The 26079-nt window shown below is 52.7% G+C and overlaps 1 protein-coding gene across 1 annotated transcript; it reads right to left on the reverse strand.

Moving 5' to 3' along the window:
* Positions 1-522: 522 nt before the first annotated feature.
* Positions 523-25803, reverse strand: FAM204A (family with sequence similarity 204 member A). Its single transcript, XM_075842720.1, has 7 exons — positions 25601-25803; positions 19722-19797; positions 13713-13758; positions 13545-13644; positions 11876-11965; positions 1162-1271; positions 523-906 (listed from the first exon to the last, which is right to left on the reverse strand). Exons 1-7 carry the CDS (start codon positions 25724-25726, stop codon positions 855-857), a joined length of 600 nt encoding a protein of 199 aa, XP_075698835.1. The 5' UTR covers positions 25727-25803; the 3' UTR covers positions 523-854.
* Positions 25804-26079: the final 276 nt, after the last annotated feature.

The following is a 26079-nucleotide window of genomic DNA, read 5'->3' on the forward strand; positions in this document are numbered from 1 at the left end:
TGTGAATCCAGCCCGGGGGTGAGATATAACACATACTAGAAGCAGCAGCATGGAGGATATTATACTGCAGTACTGAGCAGTGTAGCTGTGAATCCAGCACGGTGGTGAGATATAACCCATACTAGAAGCAGCAGCATGGAGGATATTATACAGCAGTACTGAGCAGTGTAGCTGTGACTCCAGCACGGGGGTGAGATATAACACATACTAGAAGCAGCAGCATGTCGGACATTATACAGCAGTACTGAGCAGTGTAGCTGTGAATCCAGCACGGGGGTGAGATATAACACATACTAGAAGCAGCAGCATGTCGGACATTATACAGCAGTACTGAGCAGTGTAGCTGTGAATCCAGCACGGGGGTGAGATATAACACATACTAGAAGCAGCAGCATGTCGGACATTATACAGCAGTACTGAGCAGTGTAGCTGTAAATTCACCACTGGAGTGAGGTATAACACTAAAGGGCGAGATGATTATTTACAGACTACTGGCATTAAGGGTTAGAATTAATCAAGCAATGAATGACTTGCAATTTATTGAGAAAGGTTGGACTTGATAGACATTAGGGGATTCTTACATTTCTCCCTCATGACTGCTATAAGAGGACAGCTATTGCTCGCTGGCGTCATTTATTATACAGGCGGCGTGTGAGGATTGTATCACTGACATTCCCTCGTGATCATAGAAATATCTGGGTGAAGGCGGCACAATCTCCCCCCCCCCCCCATTCCTCTGGGTGAACAGTCCATACAACAGGCAGAAAGTCCACACCACATGGCGGCCTCCTCCTCGTATTGACGGATGTCAGTGGTCCGTGACATCACAACTACGTCCGGACCGTCGCCTCCCGTCACATGTAGCCCATGTTACTTTTTGTCTCCCATCTTTTCTTGGCCTCAAATCTGAAAAGTGAGAAAATAAATAATTGTCACCTGATAAATGACGACTAGAGATGACATCATGACCTGAAAAACCTTGTGCCTCTGGGAGTGGTCCCCGGATGGGGGGACCAAGAGCGTTTATCAAAGTCTAATGTACGGGAGCCACAAAGTGACATTCAAGGGGTACGGTGGCCACAAGCTCTGGCAAAGGTGACTGTCCCGGGGGCCCCAGGGTGCCAGGCTCTACACAGCTGTCTTTCGTTTCTGTGTGCTCACCCCCAGGACAGAGGCTTCTTCTTGCTGGCGGCGTCCTGGGAAGTTTCCTGCTCTTCTTTGGCTTTCATGTGTTTGTGATAAGCAGCCGCCTTTGTGATCTTCACTGCAATCTGTAAAGAAAGACACGGGATGAGAACGCAGCTCCCTGAATAGGGATTACAGGATTAGCGGGATGCCAGGGAGGGGGCTGCGCCGTTATCACAGCTGGAGATCTCTTCAGATAAGGACGATGGTGAGGACAGTGTCCGCAGGACGAGAGCAGAAAACATCACCGGAGCACAGCAATACGTGGCCACAGCTCGTCTATAAAGTTATGGGCCGAATCGGGCCGGAGCTGCGATCGTAACGAGCGCTTCGGAGCTATAAAATCCTGGGGGCTTCTAGTTTTCTCCTTAAAAATAAACTCAAATCTTGGCCCATTTGCACTGTCAGTAGTTACTGCCTCCTTGTAGTTCTATTCACGCACTTCCTGGAACATTAAGTGAAGCTTCTGATGCGGGACCAGATACCCCTGAACCCGTATATGAGGGTGGGGGCTTATGATACAAGTCCACTGGAGCGCAGGCCACAGGAAAGGACCAGACCCCCCCCCCATCCATCTGTGTAACGGGGCCGCCCCCCGGTGCCCACGCTGCGCTCACATTACCTCTTCACCCGGAGAGAGGCGCAGCCGCCACTTCTATCTACCCTCATCCAGAGCCCAGAAATACAGAACATAATACAAGACGAGGCTTTTGTAGAAAATCGGCAGCGCTTCTCACACGGAACATCCCGGATTTTGCTGCATTTTAATTAAGGTGTCTAAACATTATCGCAGGGAGCTGGAATCTGGTCCGAGGCTGCAGTCAAGAAAACTAAGCTCCCAAGGCTTTTATCACTAGATTCCAGGAACCAAGGGTGTAAAATGTTCTAATTTGGGCGATATTAAAAGCCATAAAAGGTCTTTCAGGAAGATTAATGGTACTTTGCTTGGATAGAAGATAAGGGCTGAGCTGGTTTCAGAAGCCGGGTCTGGCGGCTCCCTCGGGGCGATCATCTTTACAGCCACTTAGAAGATTTGTAAAGCGGCGGCGGCGGCTCCTCCAGCCAATACACAGACCTATTTAGGATTTTTCTCCCCTCTCCTTTAAATTCCTTTCAACTTTGCAGGTTTAAAGTGTGTAAATCATCTCGGCCGGACACAATGACTGCCCCTTGTAATGTATCACCCCTCACCCACACGGGGCCGGGCGCAGCTTCATACCAGCTTACGAAAACAAAATAGAAACGTGCGGAGCTGGCGAGGACCGCGGCCGCCACCCCCGACACCAGGTAGAGCCGCCGCCGCCACCCCCGACACTAGGTAGAGCCGCCGCCACCCCCGACACCAGGTAGAGCCGCCACCACTCCCGACACCAGGTAGAGCCGCCCCCGACACCAGGTAGAGCCGCCACCACCCCCGACACCAGGTAGAGCCGACACCAGGTAGAGCCGCCGCCAGGTAGAGCCGCCGCCGCCGCCACCCCCGACACCAGGTAGAGCCGCCCCCGACACCAGGTAGAGCCACCCCCGACACCAGGTAGAGCCGCCGCCGCCACCCCCGACACCAGGTAGAGCCACCGCCACCAGGTAGAGCCACCGCCACCCCCGACACCAGGTAGAGCCGACACCCCTCCCCGCTTCACCTGCACCCTTATAAAAACATTTATGATGTCGACAATTTCCAATTGTCTTAACTTGAGCTGAACATTTAGTGTCAACCGCGTTACCGTGGAGACGGCAAAGATCAAAGCGACAAAGAAAAAAACTCAATTGTCTGATTAATCAAGTCAGCAAACAGCTTATTTCTTTCAGGCTGCGCTCGTATGAAAATGAGATTCCAGGAGCGCGGCTTTGTGCAGATTTGTTCATTCTTATCAGAACAAAGCCAGCGGCAGACTATTTCACGGATCATTGGCACTGTCAGGCCTGATGCACAGAATGGGTGACAGACCCTTATTCCGAGGCTTGAGCAAAATTAGCAAAAAAGTCGGCACAAATTACCCCCTCGTCTTTATAGTAATGTGACATTATTCAGTTTTTTATCCAATTTTCAATTTTGGTCACACTTCCTACTAAATCCCCCCACACTGGAGCAGCTACAAACACAGGGAAACCGGGGGCACTGCAGGCAGAAAACCATGAGGTCCGAGGGCCAGAAAGAGGTGCAAATACCTGCCCCACATCTAAAGTGCTGGGAAACCGGTACACTGCACCCCGACCATCTATAGGGCCAGAGGACCACACCCCTAACCATCACCTAGAGCCAGAAGACCACACCGCACCCCCAACCATCATCTATAGAGCTAGAAGACCACACCGCACCCCCAACCATCATCTATAGAGCCAGAAGACCACACCGCACCTCCAACCATCATCTATAGAGCTAGAAGACCACACCGCACCCCCGCCCATCATCTATAGAGCCAGAAGACCACACCGCACCCCCGCCCATCATCTATAGAGCTAGAAGACCACACCACACACCCACCCATCATCTATAGAGCCAGAAGACCACACCACACCCCCAACTATCACCTATAGAGCCAGAAGACCACACCGCACCCCCAACCATCACCTATAGAGGCAGAAGACCACACCGCACCCCCACCCATCATCTATAGAGCCAGAAGACCACACCACACCCCCGCCCATCATCTATAGAGCCAGAAGACCACACCGCAACCCCGCCCATCATCTACAGAGCCAGAAGACCACACCGCACCCCCGCCCACCTATAGAGCCAGACTACACCGCACACCCGCCCATCACCTATAGAGCCAGACTACACCGCACCCCCGCCCATCACCTATAGAGGCAGAAGACCACACCGCACCCCCGCCCATCACCTATAGAGGCAGAAGACCACACCGCGCCCCCGCCCATAACCTATAGAGGCAGAAGACCACACCGCACCCCCGCCCATCACCTATAGAGCCAGAAGACCACACCGCACCCCCGCCCATCATCTATAGAGCCAGAAGACCACACCGCACCCCCGCCCATCATCTATAGAGGCAGAAGACCACACCGCACCCCCGCCCATAACCTATAGAGGCAGAAGACCACACCGCACCCCCGCCCATCACCTATAGAGGCAGAGGACCACACCGCACCCCCGCCCATCATCTATAGAGGCAGAAGACCACACCGCACCCCCGCCCATCATCTATAGAGCCAGAAGACCACACCGCACCCCCGCCCATCATCTATAGAGGCAGAAGACCACACCGCACCCCCGCCCATCATCTATAGAGCCAGAAGACCACACCGCACCCCCGCCCATCATCTATAGAGCCAGAAGACCACACTGCACCCCGCCCATCTATAGAGCCAGAAGACCACACTGCACCCCCGCCCATCATCTATAGAGCCAGAAGACCACACCGCACCCCCGCCCATCATCTATAGAGCCAGAAGACCACACCGCACCCCCGCCCATCATCTATAGAGCCAGAAGACCACACCGCACCCCCGCCCATCATCTATAGAGCCAGAAGACCACACCGCACCCCCGCCCATCATCTATAGAGCCAGAAGACCACACCGCACCCCCGCCCATCATCTATAGAGCCAGAAGACCACACCGCACCCCCGCCCATCATCTATAGAGCCAGAAGACCACACCGCACCCCCGCCCATCATCTATAGAGCCAGAAGACCACACCGCACCCCCACCCATCATCTATAGAGCCAGAAGACCACACCGCACCCCCGCCCATCATCTATAGAGCCAGAAGACCACACCACACCCCCACCCATCATCTATAGAGCCAGAAGACCACACCGCACCCCCGCCCATCATCTATAGAGCCAGAAGACCACACCGCACCCCCGCCCATCATCTATAGAGCCAGAAGACCACACCGCACCCCCGCCCATCATCTATAGAGCCAGAAGACCACACCACACCCCCACCCATCATCTATAGAGCCAGAAGACCACACCGCACCCCCACCCATCGCCTATAGAGCCAGAAGAGGGCCACACTGCACCCCTAACTAGGGCTGGGCACTTAATCTGTGAAAAAAAATGAAAGCCGAAATTCAGTGTAGATAACCAACATCTTGTGCATTTTGTTTTTTTTCACGGTTTCAACTGTATCGGTGTCCTAAGGATGCAGATACAGTCCTATAGTAGAGCAGAGAGCCGTCCGTTCCCTGCTCTACTATTCACTGTGTAACATCAGCCGCTCACGGCTCAGAGCAGACACGCATGAGGACGTCACTACCTCGCGACTGTCTGTGCCGAGTCGTGATCGACTCAGAACGCTTATTTTCAGAGTCCGCTGCAATATACCGGAGTTTTCAGGCATCTTATTGGTCCACGGTGTCATCATTCCCCACCCCATTTACTTATTTTTTTTACCACCCCAATTGTATCTACAGGGATGATGAGGGTTATTTATAGGGACTCCCATTATCCCTGTATATACCAGCCCGCCATCATACGTGTGTATATTCCATTGGGGTGGGCACGACTCGCTGTGGTTTATGAGCATTGAGGCTAAACATGAAGTAAATGGGGCGGGCATTAAGGACACCGAGGACCAATAGGATGCCTGAAACCCTGGTATATGGCAAAGTGCAGCAGAACCTGAAAATATGCTTCAAGCCGCACAGACCGGAGGGAACTCCACTACTTGTCGTTGGAACAGGGTTAGGGGAGTATGTATTTTATTAGGCTCTATTGGGGCATTATACTGTGTTGGGGGTCAGTGTCAGGGGATAAACATTCATTTAATAGTGTAGCATGTGGTAAATAATCGTTCAATCTCCCATCCTTCCCCCGACCATCATCTATAGAGCCCGAAGACCACACTGCACCCCCGCCCATCATCTATAGAGCCAGAAGACCACACCACACCCCTACCCATCATCTATAGAGCCAGAAGACCACACCACACCACACCCCTACCCATCATCTATAGAGCCAGACCACACCGCACCCCCGCCCATCATCTATAGAGCCAGAAGACCACACTGCACCCCCGCCCATCATCTATAGAGCCAGAAGACCACACTGCACCCCCGCCCATCATCTATAGAGCCAGAAGACCACACTGCACCACCGCCCATCATCTATAGAGCCAGAAGACCACACTGCACCCCCGCCCATCATCTATAGAGCCAGAAGACCACACCGCACCCCCGCCCATCATCTATAGAGCCAGAGGACCACACTGCACCCCCGCCCACCTATAGAGCCAGACCACACCGCACACCCGCCCATCATCTATAGAGCCAGAAGACCACACCGCACCCCCGCCCATCATCTATAGAGCCAGAAGACCACACCGCACCCCCACCCATCATCTATAGAGCCAGAAGACCACACCCCCGACCATCATCTATAGAGCCAGAAGACCACACTGCACCCCCGCCCATCATCTATAGAGCCAGAAGACCACACCGCACCCCCGCCCATCATCCATAGAGCCAGAAGACCACACCACACCGCACCCCCGCCCATCATCTATAGAGCCAGAAGACCACACCGCACCCCCACCCATCATCTATAGAGCCAGAGGACCACACCGAACCCCCGCCCATCATCTATAGAGCCAGAAGACCACACCGCACCCCCGCCCATCATCCATAGAGCCAGAAGACCACACCACACCCCCGCCCATCATCTATAGAGCCAGAAGACCACACCGCACCCCCACCCATCATCTATAGAGCCAGAGGACCACACCGCACCCCCGCCCATCATCTATAGAGCCAGAAGACCACACCGCACCCCCGCCCATCATCTATAGAGCCAGAAGACCACACCGCATCCCCGCCCATCATCTATAGAGCCAGAAGACCACACCACACCCCCACCCATCATCTATAGAGCCAGACTACACCGCACCCCCGCCCATCTATAGAGCCAGAAGACCACACCGCACCCCCTCCCATCATCTATAGAGCCAGAAGAGGGGCGCACTGTATCACTCCCTGTGCCCGGCTTTATGACATGATGGCACCTTTCTCCACTGTGGAGGAGAGTTACAGATGAGGAATTCCTATTACTGTCCCTGATAGAATTAGGACTCCACCTGCAGAGACGTCACAGAAGAGACGGGAAGCTGAGGGGTGCGGAACGGGTGAGGGGAACAATAAAACTGGTGTTTTGAGCCGTTATCTCTCGTCGTGTAGTGAGAAAGCTTATTAACACGCTTTGAACTTAAAATCACATTTACAATAATGTGCCATCAACAGTTTTATAAGCTAATTAGAAAAACAGATTAATTAATGACGAGCCCGCTAATAAAATGGCAATCAGGAAGAAAGAATCCGAGGGCGCTAAGCTCCAACTACCACCAATTAGGAGCTAATTACAAACAAATTATATATGTGTTTTGCTGTGGGCTTTAATTTACTAAAATGGTTTTAATTAAAAGAGAAAACACGCTGATTAATGTGGCGACGGCGGCGGCATTGTCTGCAGTAATGAACCTCGCAGCCGCCACGGCAAGTGCAGAGCCGCGCTGCAGCCACCGCTATGTGGACCAGGCCAGAACCCGGACGTTAACCTTTCACCGTGTCTGAGGACGTCCTGGACCCGGCAGAGAACAAAACTTCACCTGGGTCAACGGCCAGGCCCGCCGCAAACCCCTGAACCGGCGGCGTGTAATCAGTGTGTAATTATCCGAGCTTTATGCTGATAAATAAACAAACATTCAGCGTCCATCACTGATCCGGCTGCTGCGGTCAGGGGGGAGAACAGCTTTACCGTTCAGACTCTTAATCAGCACCCCAGGCAAACACGGCTCTACTGCGAGAGCTCTGATAACATGGACGCCAAGTCAGCTCACAAGTTCACAGTCATCATGGCGGCGTCCCCTGAGCCGGCCCCGCTCCCAGGTACCAGTCAATACAGGGGGCTGCTTCCAAGTTCCCGGGCAGAGTCTGTCACTTCCCTGGCTGCAGAGCCGAGCTCAGCCGGGGTGATTTGTTTCGTTGGCGCGGGGCCACCTCCATCAAAGCTGCTCCTTCCAAGATGCTATTTAAGGGCTTAGAAATGTTATACATCAGAAATTAGTTTCACCTATTAGGACAGGAACGGGATTAACGCTCTGTGGGAAGCGCGCCCCGGAGCACAGGGTTTATCAGCCGCTTCCAGCTCCTGCCTCTGATTAGTGAGAGAAATGAGGCTGATCAGTGTCCGGGAGAGGTCGTCACCTGCAGTGAGAGAGGTTAATGGTCACGGCAGAATGGAGGGTAAAGACGCTCTGGCGCCACCTCAGGGAGCAGAAATGTGAAAACCGGCAGTGTCGCTGCAGCTAAGCTGTATCTGCGGGCTACTACAATAGGACACCATACATGCCGTATATGTTCTGCAATATGGAGATAGCCACGTCCGCCTTTTGGGGAGAAGAGTAGAAACCACAGCTGCTCTGCTGACAAACCCGGGAACATCCAAGAGACGGGTCTGTAATCTGCAGCCAGCGGTCCTGCCACTCACGGAGGGCAACACAGAACACGGGTAGAGGGGTGAGAGAAGAGAACGGAGCCTCAGATCTTTCATGTGGCCACGAGACTACAAGTTCCTAAAAGATGCTGACAAGGCACCGGCCTCTAAACAGACAAGCCGCATGACACTCCTCACCCTTACCCAGTAATACCCAATAAGCGGGCACTCTAAAGCCGGCCAAACAAGGGGAAGATTTTCCCCAGATACAGCAGATAACCCCGACAGACAGAATGATAAGCGCCCGAGCGGATTTAAGCGCGAGAACCGATCATCTTATTCTCATCAATAATTATAAAGTCTCCAGATCCTTAATCTACACGACATCATAAAGAAACCGCGCTGAAAAAAAAATCAGACATGGAGGAGAGAAGCAACGGGATGAACAACAGAACTTACATTATACAGCAGTGACATCACCGCTCTCCAGATATCAGTTATATTATACAGCAGTGACATCACCGCTCTCCAGATGTCAGTTATATTATACAGCAGTGATATCACCGCTCTCCAGATATCAGTTATATTATACAGCAGTGACATCACCGCTCTCCAGATATCAGTTATATTATACAGCAGTGACATCACCACTCTCCAGATATCAGTTATATTATACAGCAGTGACATCACCGCTCTCCAGATATCAGTTATATTATACAGCAGTGACATCACCGCTCTCCAGATATCAGTTATATTATACAGCAGTGACATCACCGCTCTCCAGATATAAGATATATTATACAGCAGTGACATCACCGCTCTCCAGATATCAGTTATATTATACAGCAGTGACATCACCGCTCTCCAGATATAAGATATATTATACAGCAGTGACATCACCACTCTCCAGATATCAGTTATATTATACAGCAGTGACATCACCACTCTCCAGATATAAGATATATTATACAGCAGTGACATCACCGCTCTCCAGATATATTATATTATACAGCAGTGACATCACCGCTCCCCAGATATCAGTTATATTATACAGCAGTGACATCACCGCTCCCCAGATATATTATATTATACAGCAGTGACATCACCGCTCTCCAGATATCAGTTATATTATACAGCAGTGACATCCCCGCTCTCCAGATATCAGATATATTATACAGCAGTGACATCACCGCCCTCCAGATATCAGTTATATTATACAGCAGCGACATCACCGCTCTCCAGATATCAGTTATATTATACAGCAGCGACATCACCGCTCTCCAGATATAAGATATATTATACAGCAGTGACATCACCGCTCTCCAGATATATTATATTATACAGCAATGACATCACCACTCTCCAGATATCAGTTATATTATACAGCAGTGACATCACCGCTCTCCAGATATCAGTTATATTATACAGCAGTGACATCACCGCTCTCCAGATATCAGTTATATTATACAGCAGTGACATCACCGCTCTCCAGATATCAGATATATTATACAGCAGTGACATCACCACTCTCCAGATATCAGTTATATTATACAGCAGTGACATCACCACTCTCCAGATATCAGTTATATTATACAGCAGTGACATCACCGCTCTCCAGATATATTATATTATACAGCAGTGACATCACCGCTCTCCAGATATAAGATATATTATACAGCAGTGACATCACCGCTCTCCAGATATAAGATATATTATACAGCAGTGACATCACCGCTCTCCAGATATCAGTTATATTATACAGCAGTGACATCACCGCTCTCCAGATAAAGTTATATTATACAGCAGTGACATCACCGCTCTCCAGATATCAGTTATATTATACAGCAGTGACATCACCGCTCTCCAGATATCAGATATATTATACAGCAGTGACATCACCACTCTCCAGATATCAGTTATATTATACAGCAGTGACATCACCACTCTCCAGATATATTATACAGCAGTGACATCACCGCTCTCCAGATATCAGTTATATTATACAGCAGTGACATCACCGCTCTCCAGATATCAGTTATATTATACAGCAGTGACATCACCGCTCTCCAGATATAAGATATATTATACAGCAGTGACATCACCGCTCTCCAGATATCAGTTATATTATACAGCAGTGACATCACTGCTCTCCAGATATCAGTTATATTATACAGCAGTGACATCACCGCCCTCCAGATATCAGTTATATTATACAGCAGTGACATCACCACTCTCCAGATATAAGTTATATACAGCAGTGACATCACCACTCTCCAGATATACGTTATATACAGCAGTGACATCACCGCTCTCCAGATATAAGTTATATACAGCAGTGACATCACCGCTCTCCAGATATCAGTTATATTATACAGCAGTGACATCACCGCTCTCCAGATATAAGTTATATACAGCAGTGACATCACCACTCTCCAGATATAAGTTATATACAGCAGTGACATCACCGCTCTCCAGATATCAGTTATATACAGCAGTGACATCACCGCTCCCCAGATATCAGTTATATTATACAGCAGTGACATCACCGCTCTCCAGATATATTATATTATACAGCAGCGACATCACCGCTCTCCAGATATAAGATATATTATACAGCAGTGACATCACCGCTCTCCAGATATAAGTTATATACAGCAGTGACATCACCACCCTCCAGATATAAGTTATATACAGCAGTGACATCACTACATTGCCTCCCCAATAACAGTCACCAGAGTCACTAGAGATGGGTTCATTGTGCAGTCCGTTCAGTTAAGTTTATGCAATAAGTGTAATAGGAGACTACAACTCTTAGCAAGAACAGGACATACTAGGACAGACCAATTTCGGCAGACTTTAGCAGTCAGACTCCCCCCTTACATTTGTAATCACATAGTGAGCGGCCTCCTGGTATTTGCTGTGATATACGCAGGTGTAGCAGTAGTGTCGGCTGGAGCAGGTAAGCAACGAGCCCCCAGTATTTAGTGCTATGTCGGAAACTCTACAAGAAAAACTCTGCAGCGGATTCTTATTAGTTAACAGGTCATCCACTAATGCTGGGGTTATGGTGCAGGGTCCCCCCATGGAGTGGGACAACCCAGTGGCTCCCCCTCTACCCCTCTATATGGAGAAAAGATGTTACTTATAAATTAGTAGGACATGGCTATTGAAGAGATACCTGAAGGTTGGAAACCTGAGTAAGACAAGGAGGCACCGCCTGACACATCCCAGGAGCTCCGGCCGCTGAGAACACCACGACCTAGCACCGGGCTGTAGAGCTTCCCCCAACACTCACCTCTCGAGTGGCCAGGCGGTCACTCAGCTCCTCCGCCTCTGCCATGTCTCCCCTCTCCACAGCTTCATCCAAGTTCTGCTCCAGCCGTGACTGCAAATAGAAGAAGAAACCGTGACCAGAGGCGGAAACACCAGGATGTCTGGAGGGGCCCAAGACCAGGCAGGAACCTGCTGCGTCCTCCTCCTACTACGGAGGATATAACGGACCCCGAGATCTATAGGTGGAGACACCTCTACTATGGAGGATATCATGTACCCCAAGATCTATAGGTGGAGACACCACACACCTCTACTATGGAGGATATAATGTACCCCAAGATCTATAGGTGGAGACACCCCTAGCATGGAGGATATCATGTACCCTGAGATCTATAGGTGGAGACACCTCTACTATGGAGGATACAATGTACCCTGAGACCTATATGTGGAGACACCACACACCTCTACTACGGAGGATATCATGTACCCTGTGATCTATAGGTGGAGACATCACACACTTCTATGGAGGATATAATGTACCCTGAGATCTATATGTAGAGACACCACACACCTCTACTATGGAGGATATAATGTTCCCTGAGATCTATAGGTGGAGACACCCCTACTATGGAGGATATCATATACCCTGAGATCTATAGGTGGAGACCCCTCTACTATGGAGGATATAATGTACCCTGAGATCTATAGGTGGAGCCACCCCTACTATGGAGGATATAATGTACCCTGAGATCTATAGGTGGAGCCACCCCTACTATGGAGGATATAATGTACCCTGAGATCTATAGGTGGAGACACCTCTACTATGGAGGATACAATGTACCCTGAGACCTATATGTGGAGACACCACACACCTCTACTACGGAGGATATCATGTACCCTGTGATCTATAGGTGGAGACATCACACACTTCTATGGAGGATATAATGTACCCTGAGATCTATATGTAGAGACACCACACACCTCTACTATGGAGGATATAATGTTCCCTGAGATCTATAGGTGGAGACACCCCTACTATGGAGGATATCATATACCCTGAGATCTATAGGTGGAGACCCCTCTACTATGGAGGATATAATGTACCCTGAGATCTATAGGTGGAGCCACCCCTACTATGGAGGATATAATGTTCCCTGAGATCTATAGGTGGAGACCCCTCTACTATGGAGGATATAATGTACCCTGAGATCTATAGGTGGAGCCACCCCTACTATGGAGGATATAATGTTCCCTGAGATCTATAGGTGGAGACACCGCTACTATGGAGGATACAACGTACCCTGAGATCTATAGGTGGAGACACCTCTACTATGGAGGATATAATGTACCCTGAAACCTATATGTGGAGACACCACACACCTCTACTATGGAGGATATAATGTACCCTGAGATCTATAGGTGGAGCCACCCCTACTATGGAGGATACAATGTACCCTGAGATCTATATGTGGAGACACCACACACCTCTACTATGGAGGATATAATGTACCCTGAGATCTATCGGTGGAGACACCACACACCTCTACTATGGAGGATATAATGTACCCTGAAACCTATATGTGGAGACACCACACACCTCTACTATGGAGGATATAATATACCCTGAGATCTATAGGTGGAGACCCCACACTGCAGGTTTATATACTATGGGAGGGGGAGTAATTATTCACCTTTTTCAGGACCTTGTTACACACAGGAGGGTCAAGACGATCATTGACCCCAAAGTATTTGTGCAGGGTGTCCAGGGCGGCGAGCTTCTCTGGTGCCGGGCTACAACAGGACATGAAGTCAGGATATTACACGGTGGAGAATCCCCCCCAAACATCACACCCCCGCACCTTTCATCCTTCTTCTGCTCCTCCGGAGGTCGCCGGTGGCGTCTCCCTAATGATACAGAATATGAAGAACAAAAGATCAGGGTAAGAGGGGGGAGGGACGCCGGATCAGCGAGACGGACGGGATCGGGCTTCCTGCGCTAACACGAAGATTTTATTTGGTTCATTTCTCTGCAGAAGAAACCAAGGTCTTATAGACGATACACGCTAATAAGTCCCGCCCCTATACCGGTCATGTGATATTAACCCCTTCATGACCCAGCTATTTTTTACGTTTTTCCATCGTCTCATTCCAAGAGCTATAACTTATTTTTGCGTTGACGTCGCTGTATAAGGTCTTGTTTGTTGCGGGACAAGTCGCTCCATTTTCAGGTACATATTTATTGATGAACTTTTATTAACTTTTTTTTGGGGGGTGATAGAAAAAAACAGCAATTTCGCCACACTTTGCATCCTAAATTTACGCCATTTACTGTGCGGTATAAATAACACAATAACTTTATTCAGCGGAACGTTCCGATTGCAACGATACCCACGTTATATGGATATTTATACAGTGAAAACACTTTTTTCCCAAACATCTGTTTTTGTGTCTCCATATTTGAAGAGCCGTGACTTATTTTTCCCATGATGCAGTTGTGTGGGGGCTTCTTCTTTGCGGGACGACCTGTCGTTTTTATTGGTACCATTTTGGAGTAGATGCGACTTTTTGATCACTTTTTTTTTTTTAAGGCAAGATTCACAGAAAAACAGCCATTTTTGCATTGTTTTTTATTTTATTGTTTTACATCGTTCACCGCGTGGGTTAAATAACGTAATAACTTTATAGCTGGGGTCGATACGGACGCGGCGATACCAAATATGTGTAACTTTCCTACTAGTCCCACTAGGGGACTGCACTCTGCGATCATCCGATCACTTTTCTAATACACTGCAATACTTCTGTATTACTGCCCGTCATCCGCTAGGCCAAGCGTCAGGCAGAGCCGCCGTAACTAGGGCCGGAGACGCCGTAACTAGGGCCGGAGACGCCGTAACTAGGGCCAGAGACGCCGTAACTAGGGCCAGAGACGCCGTAACTAGGGCCAGAGACGCCGTAACTAGGGGCAGAGACGCCGTAACTAGGGGCAGAGACGCCGTAACTAGGGGCAGAGCCGCCGTAACTAGGGGCAGAGCCGCCGTATCTAGGGGCAGAGCCGCCGTATCTAGGGGCAGAGCCGCCGTAACTAGGGCCAGAGCCGCCGTAACTAGGGCCAGAGCCGCCGTAACTAGGGCCAGAGCCGCCGTATCTAGGGGCAGAGCCGCCGTATCTAGGGGCAGAGCCGCCGTATCTAGGGGCAGAGCCGCCGTATCAAGGGGCAGAGCCGCCGTATCAAGGGGCAGAGCCGCCGTATCTAGGGGCAGAGCCGCCGTATCTAGGGGCAGAGACGCCGTAACTAGGGCCAGAGACGCCGTAACTAGGGCCAGAGACGCCGTAACTAGGGCCAGAGACGCCGTAACTAGGGCCAGAGACGCCGTAACTAGGGCCAGAGACGCCGTAACTAGGGCCAGCGACGCCGTAACTAGGGGCAGAGCCGCCATATCTAGGGGCAGAGCCGCCATATCTAGGGGCAGAGCCGCCATATCTAGGGGCAGAGCCGCCATATCTAGGGGCAGAGCCGCCATAACTAGGGGCAGAGCCGCCATAACTAGGGGCAGAGCCGCCATATCTAGGGGCAGAGCCGCCGTATCTAGGGGCAGAGCCGCCGTATCTAGGGGCAGAGCCGCCGTATCTAGGGGCAGAGCCGCCGTATCTAGGGGCAGAGACGCCGTATCTAGGGGCAGAGACGCCGTAACTAGGGGCAGAGACGCCGTAACTAGGGGCAGAGACGCCGTAACTAGGGCCAGAGACGCCGTAACTAGGGCCAGAGACGCCGTAACTAGGGCCAGAGACGCCGTAACTAGGGCCAGAGACGCCGTAACTAGGGCCAGAGACGCCGTAACTAGGGCCAGAGACGCCGTAACTAGGGCCAGAGACGCCGTAACTAGGGCCAGAGACGCCATAACTAGGGCCAGAGACGCCATAACTAGGGGCAGCGACGCCGTAACTAGGGGCAGAGACGCCGTAACTAGGGGCAGAGACGCCGTAACTAGGGGCAGAGACGCCGTAACTAGGGGCAGAGACGCCGTAACTAGGGGCAGAGCCGCCGTAACTAGGGGCAGAGCCGCCGTAACTAGGGGCAGAGCCGCCGTAACTAGGGGCAGAGCCGCCGTATCTAGGGCCAGAGCCGCCGTATCTAGGGCCAGAGCCGCCGTAACTAGGGCCAGAGCCGCCGTAACTAGGGCCAGAGCCGCCGTAACTAGGGCCAGAGCCGCCGTAACTAGGGCCAGAGCCGCCGTAACTAGGGCCAGAGCCGCCGTATCTAGGGGCAGAGCCGCCGTATCTAGGGGCAGAGCCGCCATATCTAGGGGCAGAGCCGCCATATCTAGGGGCAGAGCCGCCATATCTAGGGGCAGAGCCGCCATATCTAGGGGCAGAGCCGCCATATCTAGGGGCAGAGCCGCCATATCTAGGGGCAGAGCCGCCATATCTAGGGGCAGAGCCGCCATATCTAGGGGCAGAGCCGCCATATCTAGGGGCAGAGCCGCCATAACTAGGGGCAGAGCCGTCATATCAAGGGGCAGAGCCGCCATATCTAGGGGCAGAGCCGCCATATCTAGGGGCAGAGCCGCCATATCTAGGGGCAGAGCCGCCATAACTAGGGGCAGAGACGCCGTAACTAGGGGCAGAGACGCCGTAACTAGGGGCAGAGACGCCGTAACTAGGGGCAGAGACGCCGTAACTAGGGGCAGAGACGCCGTAACTAGGGGCAGAGACGCCGTAACTAGGGGCAGAGACGCCGTAACTAGGGGCAGAGACGCCGTAACTAGGGGCAGAGACGCCGTAACTAGGGGCAGAGACGCCGTAACTAGGGGCAGAGACGCCGTAACTAGGGGCAGAGACGCCGTAACTAGGGGCAGAGACGCCGTAACTAGGGGCAGAGACGCCGTATCTAGGGGCAGAGCCGCCGTATCTAGGGGCAGAGCCGCCGTATCTAGGGCCAGAGCCGCCGTAACTAGGGCCAGAGCCGCCGTAACTAGGGCCAGAGCCGCCGTATCTAGGGGCAGAGCCGCCGTATCTAGGGGCAGAGCCGCCGTATCTAGGGGCAGAGCCGCCATATCTAGGGGCAGAGCCGCCATATCTAGGGGCAGAGCCGCCATATCAAGGGGCAGAGCCGCCATATCTAGTTGCAGAGCCGCCATATCTAGGGGCAGAGCCGCCATATCTAGGGGCAGAGCCGCCATATCTAGGGGCAGAGCCGCCATAACTAGGGGCAGAGCCGCCATAACTAGGGGCAGAGCCGCCATATCTAGGGGCAGAGCCGCCATATCTAGGGGCAGAGCCGCCATAACTAGGGCCAGAGCCGTCATAACTAGGGCCAGAGCCGCCATATCTAGGGGCAGAGCCGCCATAACTAGGGGCAGAGCCGCCATAACTAGGGGCAGAGCCGCCATATCTAGGGCCAGAGCCGCCATAACTAGGGCCAGAGCCGCCATAACTAGGGCCAGAGCCGCCATAACTAGGGGCAGAGCCGCCATAACTAGGGGCAGAGCCGCCATAACTAGGGGCAGAGCCGCCATAACTAGGGGCAGAGCCGCCATATCTAGGGGCAGAGCCGCCATATCTAGGGGCAGAGCCGCCAAAACTAGGGGCAGAGCCGCCATAACTAGGGGCAGAGCCGCCATATCTAGGGGCAGAGCCGCCATATCTAGGGGCAGAGCCGCCATATCTAGGGGCAGAGCCGCCATATCAAGGGGCAGAGCCGCCATATCTAGGGGCAGAGCCGCCATAACTAGGGGCAGAGCCGCCATAACTAGGGGCAGAGCCGCCATATCTAGGGGCAGAGCCGCCATATCTAGGGGCATAGCCGCCATAACTAGGGCCAGAGCCGCCATAACTAGGGCCAGAGCCGCCATATCTAGGGGCAGAGCCGCCATAACTAGGGGCAGAGCCGCCATAACTAGGGGCAGAGCCGCCATATCTAGGGGCAGAGCCGCCATATCTAGGGGCAGAGCCGCCATATCTAGGGGCAGAGCCGCCATATCTAGGGGCAGAGCCGCCATATCAAGGGGCAGAGCCGCCATATCTAGGGGCAGAGCCGCCATAACTAGGGGCAGAGCCGCCATAACTAGGGGCAGAGCCGCCATAACTAGGGGCAGAGCCGCCATATCTAGGGGCAGAGCCGCCATATCTAGGGGCATAGCCGCCATAACTAGGGCCAGAGCCGCCATAACTAGGGCCAGAGCCGCCATATCTAGGGGCAGAGCCGCCATAACTAGGGGCAGAGCCGCCATAACTAGGGGCAGAGCCGCCATATCTAGGAGCAGAGCCGCCATATCAAGGGGCAGAGCCGCCATATCTAGGGGCAGAGCCGCCATATCTAGGGGCAGAGCCGCCATATCTAGGGGCAGAGCCGCCATATCTAGGGGCAGAGCCGCCATAACTAGGGGCAGAGCCGCCATATCTAGGGGCAGAGCCGCCATAACTAGGGGCAGAGCCGCCATATCTAGGAGCAGAGCCGCCATAACTAGGGGCAGAGCCGCCATATCTAGGGGCAGAGCCGCCATATCTAGGGGCAGAGCCGCCATATCAAGGGGCAGAGCCGCCATATCTAGGGGCAGAGTCGCCATAACTAGGGGCAGAGCCGCCATAACTAGGGGCAGAGCGGGGGCCTTTATTAGGTCCCCCGGCTGCCATAGGAAACACTGGCACCACAAAAATAAATAGTGAAAATAGAATGATTTCTAACTTGCCAGGTGTCCATCCTATTGGTTCTCCTCGCTCTGTTGTCTTCCATCACACGAGGCCGCCGCCGCCCTCTCAGACTCGCGCAGGGAGTGTAGTTCTCATCTCTGAGACAGACCCCCCCCCCGCTGCTCCAAGAACGAGGCCACGGAGGGAGAAGATCCAACGCCAGGTTAATAATCATTCTCCTCGCTCGGTTTATTTCTTGTGGGGACTTGGCGGTCGCTGTTCTCGGATGCCTGGACTAGTACGGATATTTTTTAGTTGAACTAGTTGGAGACGATTTTTCACGGCGAACGTCCGTAGACTAAAATGTATTTTCTGAGTGGTGGAAATCTTTCCCATCCATCAGAAATATATTAGACTTTGCTCTCTAGGCCCAGACAGCGTAAAATGGATTGATATTTGTGTGCGGTGCAAGTGCGTCTCGTGACGCCGCTGGGAAACGTTACACTCATGGAGTCAATCAACGGCCTAATGAGGCGCAGAGAGGTGATTGGTTGAGCCCCTGCTCATCTTCTCACTCCTTTTCTGGAAAAAAAAAGAAAAGACCCCTCCCCCAGGTGTCATCTACAGCCAGACAAGGACAGGAGTAGGCAAAAAGCTTCTCCTCCCCTCCCTGCATGCTGCCAGCACACCCCCGCCTCTCCTCCCCTCCCTGCATGCTGCCAGCACACCCCCGCCTCTACTCCTCTCCCTGCATGCTGCCAGCACACCCCCGCCTCTACTCCCCTCCCTGCATGCTGCCAGCACACCCCCCGCCTCTCCTCCCCTCCCTGCATGCTGTCAGCACACCCCCCGCTTCTCCTCCCCTCCCTGCATGCTGCCAGCACACCCCCGCCTCTACTCCCCTCCCTGCATGCTGCCAGCACACCCCCCGCCTCTCCTCCCCTCCCTGCATGCTGCCAGCACACCCCCGCCGCTACTCCCCTCCCTGCATGCTGCCAGCACACCCCCCGATTCTCCTCCCCTCCCTGCATGCTGCCAGCACACCCTCCAATTCTCCTCCCCTCCCTGCATGCTGCCAGCACACCCCCCGCTGTCATTTACAGTATAGAAGCGCTCCCCGTCCTCCCGCCGGGACGTTAGGTCCCTGGCAGTCAAAGGGTAAAATCAGTGTCTTAGTCCAATCGGATTGTCAGTTACTGTACAGACGTGATTACAGATAGATGAGGGGGAGGAGTCACCTGTCCTGTGTCTCCGCCTCTTCCCCCACGACTTGGCCTGAAGCTCTGAGCGTCTCCTCTGAAGATCCAGGAATTTCTGGGAAGAAAAAAAAAATAAATTCAGGAAAATACCGGGGTACAGCTCAGTAATGAGGGGGTGAGGGGGATAAATACCGGGGTACAGGTCAGTAATGAGGGGGTGAAAGGGATAAATACCGGGGTACAGGTCAGTAATGAGGGGGTGAGGGGATAAATACCGGGGTACAGCTCAGTAATGAGGGGGTGAGGGGGATAAATACCGGGGTACAGCTCAGTAATGAGGGGGTGAGGGGATAAATACCGGGGTACAGCTCAGTAATGAGGGGGTGAGGGGGATAAATACCGGGGTACAGCTCAGTAATGAGGGGGTGAGGGGGATAAATACCGGGGTACAGCTCAGTAATGAGGGGGATAAATACCGGGGTACAGCTCAGTAATGAGGGGGTGAGGGGGATAAATACCGGGGTACAGCTCAGTAATGAGGGGGATAAATACCGGGGTACAGCTCAGTAATGAGGGGGTGAGGGGATAAATACCGGGGTACAGCTCAGTAATGAGGGGGTGAGGGGATAAATACCGGGGTACAGCTCAGTAATGAGGGGGTGAGGGGGATAAATACCAGGGTACAGCTCAGTAATGAGGGGGATAAATACCGGGGTACAGATCAGTAATGAGGGGGTGAAAGGGATAAATACCGGGGTACAGGACAGTAATGAGGGGGATAAATACCGGGGTACAGGTCAGTAATGAGGGGGATAAATACCGGGGTACAGGTCAGTAATGAGGGGGTGAAAGGGATAAATACCGGGGTACAGCTCAGTGATGAGGGGGATAAATACCGGGGTACAGGTAAGTAATGATGGGGTGAGGGGATAAATACCGGGGTACAGGTCAGTAATGAGGGGGATAAATACCGGGGTACAGGTCAGTAATGAGGGGGTGAGGGGATAAATACCGGGGTACAGGTCAGTAATGAGGGGGTGAGGGGATAAATACCGGGGTACAGGTCAGTAATGAGGGGGTGAAGGGATAAATACCGGGGTACAGGTCAGTAATGAGGGGGTGAGGGGGATAAATACCGGGGTACAGGTCTGTAATGAGGGGGTGAGGGGGATAAATACCGGGGTACAGGTCAGTAATTAGGGGGATAAATACCGGGGTACAGGTCTGTAATGAGGGGGATAAATACCGGGGTACAGGTCTGTAATGAGGGGTTGAGGGGGATAAATACCGGGGTACAGCTCAGTAATGAGGGGGTGAGGGGGATAAATACCGGGGTACAGGTCAGTAATGAGGGGGTGAGGGGGATAAATACCGGGGTACAGGTCAGTAATGAGGGGGTGAGGGGGATAAATACCGGGGTACAGGTCAGTAATGAGGGGGATAAATACCGGGGTACAGGTCAGTAATGAGGGGGTGAGGGGGATAAATACCGGGGTACAGGTCAGTAATGAGGGGGTGAGGGGATAAATACCGGGGTACAGGTCAGTAATGAGGGGGTGAGGGGGATAAATACCGGGGTACAGGTCAGTAATGAGGGGGATAAATACCGGGGTACAGGTCAGTAATGAGGGGTGAGGGGGATAAATACCGGGGTACAGGTCAGTAATGAGGGGGTGAGGGGGATAAATACCGGGGTACAGGACAGTAATGAGGGGGTGAGGGGGATAAATACCGGGGTACAGGACAGTAATGAGGGGGTGAGGGGGATAAATACCGGGGTACAGGTCAGTAATGAGGGGGATAAATACCGGGGTACAGGTCTGTAATGAGGGGGTGAGGGGGATAAATACCGGGGTACAGGACAGTAATGAGGCGGTGAGGGGATAAATACCGGGGTACAGGTCAGTAATGAGGGGTGGGGGGATAGATACCGGGGTACAGCTCAGTAATGAGGGGGTGAGGGGATAAATACTGGGGTACAGGTCAGTAATGAGGGGGATAAATACCGGGGTACAGGTCAGTAATGAGGGGGATAAATACCGGGGTACAGGTCAGTAATGAGGGGGTGAGGGGGATAAATACCGGGGTACAGGACAGTAATGAGGGGGATAAATACCGGGGTACAGGTCAGTAATGAGGGGGATAAATACCGGGGTACAGGTCAGTAATGAGGGGGTGAGGGGGATAAATACCGGGGTACAGGACAGTAATGAGGGGGATAAATACCGGGGTACAGGTCAGTAATGAGGGGGATAAATACCGGGGTACAGCTCCGTAATGAGGGGGTGAGGGGGATAAATACCGGGGTACAGGACAGTAATGAGGGGGATAAATACCGGGGTACAGGTCAGTAATGAGGGGGATAAATACCGGGGTACATGTCAGTAATGAGGGGGTGAGGGGGATAAATACCGGGGTACAGGTCAGTAATGAGGGGGTGAGGGGGATAAATACCGGGGTACAGGTCAGTAATGAGGGGGTGAGGGGGATAAATACCGGGGTACAGGTCAGTAATGAGGGGGTGAGGGGATAAATACCGGGGTACAGGACAGTAATGAGGGGGTGAGGGGGATAAATACCGGGGTACAGGACAGTAATGAGGGGGTGAGGGGGATAAATACCGGGGTACAGGTCAGTAATGAGGGGGTGAGGGGGATAAATACCGGGGTACATGACAGTAATGAGGGGGTGAGGGGGATAAATACCGGGGTACAGGTCAGTAATGAGGGGGTGAGGGGGATAAATACCGGGGTACAGGTCAGTAATGAGGGGGATAAATACCGGGGTACAGGACAGTAATGAGGGGGATAAATACCGGGGTACAGCTCAGTAATGAGGGGGTGAGGGGGATAAATACCGGGGTACAGGTCAGTAATGAGGGGGATAAATACCGGGGTACAGCTCAGTAATGAGGGGGTGAGGGGATAAATACCGGGGTACAGGTCAGTAATGAGGGGGATAAATACCGGGGTACAGCTCAGTAATGAGGGGGTGAGGGGATAAATACCGGGGTACAGCTCAGTAATGAGGGGGTGAGGGGGATAAATACCGGGGTACATGTCAGTAATGAGGGGGTGAGGGGGATAAATACCGGGGTACAAGTCAGTAATGAGGGGGTGAGGGGGATAAATACCGGGGTACAGGTCAGTAATGAGGGGGTGAGGGGGATAAATACCGGGGTACAGGACAGTAATGAGGGGGTGAGGGGATAAATACCGGGGTACAGCTCAGTAATGAGGGGGTGAGGGGGATAAATACCGGGGTACATGTCAGTAATGAGGGGGTGAGGGGGATAAATACCGGGGTACAGGTCAGTAATGAGGCGGTGAGGGGATAAATACCGGGGTACAGGTCAGTAATGAGGGGGATAAATACCGGGGTACAGCTCAGTAATGAGGGGGTGAGGGGGATAAATACCGGGGTACAGCTCAGTAATGAGGGGGTGAGGGGGATAAATACCGGGGTACAGCTCAGTAATGAGGGGGTGAGGGGGATAAATACCGGGGTACAGCTCAGTAATGAGGGGGTGAAGGGATAAATACCGGGGTACAGGTCAGTAATGAGGGGGTGAAGGGGATAAATACCGGGGTACAGGTCAGTAATGAGGGGGTGAAGGGATAAATACCGGGGTACAGGTCAGTAATGAGGGGGTGAGGGGGATAAATACCGGGGTACAGGTCAGTAATGAGGGGGTGAGGGGGATAAATACCGGGGTACAGGTCAGTAATGAGGGGGTGAGGGGGATAAATACCGGGGTACAGGTCAGTAATGAGGGGGTGAGGGGGATAAATACCGGGGTACAGGTCAGTAATGAGGGGGTGAGGGGGATAAATACCGGGGTACAGGTCAGTAATGAGGGGGTGAGGGGGATAAATACCGGGGTACAGGTCAGTAATGAGGGGGTGAGGGGATAAATACCGGGGTACAGGACAGTAATGAGGGGGTGAGGGGGATAAATACCGGGGTACAGGACAGTAATGAGGGGGTGAGGGGGATAAATACCGGGGTACAGGACAGTAATGAGGGGGTGAGGGGGATAAATACCGGGGTACAGGTCAGTAATGAGGGGGTGAGGGGGATAAATACCGGGGTACAGGACAGTAATGAGGGGGTGAGGGGGATAAATACCGGGGTACAGGACAGTAATGAGGGGGTGAGGGGGATAAATACCGGGGTACAGGACAGTAATGAGGGGGTGAGGGGGATAAATACCGGGGTACAGGTCAGTAATGAGGGGGTGAGGGGGATAAATACCGGGGTACATGACAGTAATGAGGGGGTGAGGGGGATAAATACCGGGGTACAGGTCAGTAATGAGGGGGTGAGGGGGATAAATACCGGGGTACAGGTCAGTAATGAGGGGGATAAATACCGGGGTACAGGACAGTAATGAGGGGGATAAATACCGGGGTACAGCTCAGTAATGAGGGGGTGAGGGGGATAAATACCGGGGTACAGGTCAGTAATGAGGGGGATAAATACCGGGGTACAGCTCAGTAATGAGGGGGTGAGGGGATAAATACCGGGGTACAGGTCAGTAATGAGGGGGATAGATACCGGGGTACAGCTCAGTAATGAGGGGGTGAGGGGATAAATACCGGGGTACAGCTCAGTAATGAGGGGGTGAGGGGGATAAATACCGGGGTACATGTCAGTAATGAGGGGGTGAGGGGGATAAATACCGGGGTACAGGTCAGTAATGAGGGGGTGAGGGGGATAAATACCGGGGTACAGGACAGTAATGAGGGGGTGAGGGGATAAATACCGGGGTACAGCTCAGTAATGAGGGGGTGAGGGGGATAAATACCGGGGTACATGTCAGTAATGAGGGGGTGAGGGGGATAAATACCGGGGTACAGGTCAGTAATGAGGCGGTGAGGGGATAAATACCGGGGTACAGGTCAGTAATGAGGGGGATAAATACCGGGGTACAGGACAGTAATGAGGGGGTGAGGGGGATAAATACCGGGGTACAGCTCAGTAATGAGGGGGTGAGGGGGATAAATACCGGGGTACAGCTCAGTAATGAGGGGGTGAGGGGGATAAATACCGGGGTACAGCTCAGTAATGAGGGGGTGAGGGGGATAAATACCGGGGTACAGGTCAGTAATGAGGGGGTGAAGGGATAAATACCGGGGTACAGGTCAGTAATGAGGGGGTGAAGGGATAAATACCGGGGTACAGCTCAGTAATGAGGGGGTGAGGGGGATAAATACCGGGGTACAGGTCAGTAATGAGGGGGTGAGGGGGATAAATACCGGGGTACAGGTCAGTAATGAGGGGGTGAGGGGGATAAATACCGGGGTACAGGTCAGTAATGAGGGGGTGAGGGGGATAAATACCGGGGTACAGCTCAGTAATGAGGGGGTGAGGGGGATAAATACCGGGGTACAGCTCAGTAATGAGGGGGTGAGGGGGATAAATACCGGGGTACAGGTCAGTAATGAGGGGGTGAAGGGATAAATACCGGGGTACAGGTGAGTAATGAGGGGGTGAAGGGATAAATACCGGGGTACAGGTCAGTAATGAGGGGGTGAAGGGATAAATACCGGGGTACAGCTCAGTAATGAGGGGGTGAAGGGATAAATACCGGGGTACAGGTGAGTAATGAGGGGGTGAGGGGATAAATACCGGGGTACAGCTCAGTAATGAGGGGGTGAGGGGATAAATACCGGGGTACAGGTCAGTAATGAGGGGGTGAGGGGGATAAATACCGGGGTACATGACAGTAATGAGGGGGTGAGGGGGATAAATACCGGGGTACAGGTCAGTAATGAGGGGGTGAGGGGATAAATACCGGGGTACAGGTGAGTAATGAGGGGGTGAGGGGATAAATACCGGGGTACAGGTCAAGCTGTAAGGAGATATTGGGGCGCCGGGTAAGTGATTCCGGGTGAAGTGTTTACAGCAGGACGTACAGTGACGCATTTCTCAGGCACCGCGGGTGTATCGGGTGTAGAGGTGCTGGGCTCCGGGTCACCTCCCTCGTCGTCGGGTGAGAGGTCGCTCTCTGTCACACCTGGGGGCAGCAGTCCACTCCACATCCCGCTCACCGTACGGCTGTACAGGTAAAGCCCCGCCCAGCAGAGGGCGTGTTTTCCGACTGAATTAATTAGAAGACACATTAGACGAGGCGTGACACGCAGAGAGGAAGAGACGGCGGTTACCATGGAGACTGAATCCACGCAGCGGAAGTTATGTGTGCAGCCTTGTATCCCTCCCGGCTGCAGAGCTCGTTATCCGGGGCGGGCACGCGCGCTGGTGTGGACGGCCGTGCTCTTTTTAGGGTATGTGCACACACACTAATTACGTCCGTAATTGACGGACGTATTTCAACCGCAAGTCCCGGACCGAACTCAGTGCAGGGAGCCGGGCTCCTAGCATCATACTTATGTAC

The sequence above is a fragment of the Rhinoderma darwinii genome, chromosome 11, assembly GCF_050947455.1.
Source record: "Rhinoderma darwinii isolate aRhiDar2 chromosome 11, aRhiDar2.hap1, whole genome shotgun sequence".
Classification (NCBI taxonomy): Eukaryota; Metazoa; Chordata; class Amphibia; order Anura; family Rhinodermatidae; genus Rhinoderma; species Rhinoderma darwinii.

Excerpts from the sequence above, each read along its gene's own strand:
- FAM204A (XM_075842720.1), bottom strand. The coding sequence starts at position 25,726 with ATGTGGAGTGGACTGCTGCCCCCAGGTGTGACAGAGAGCGACCTCTCA. Across the intron at positions 19,798-25,600 it reads TGCCTGAGAAATGCGTCACT|AAATTCCTGGATCTTCAGAG; the intron begins GTACGTCCTGCT and ends TTTTCTTCCCAG. Across the intron at positions 907-1,161 it reads AAGAAGCCTCTGTCCTGGGG|ATTTGAGGCCAAGAAAAGAT; the intron begins GTGAGCACACAG and ends CTCACTTTTCAG.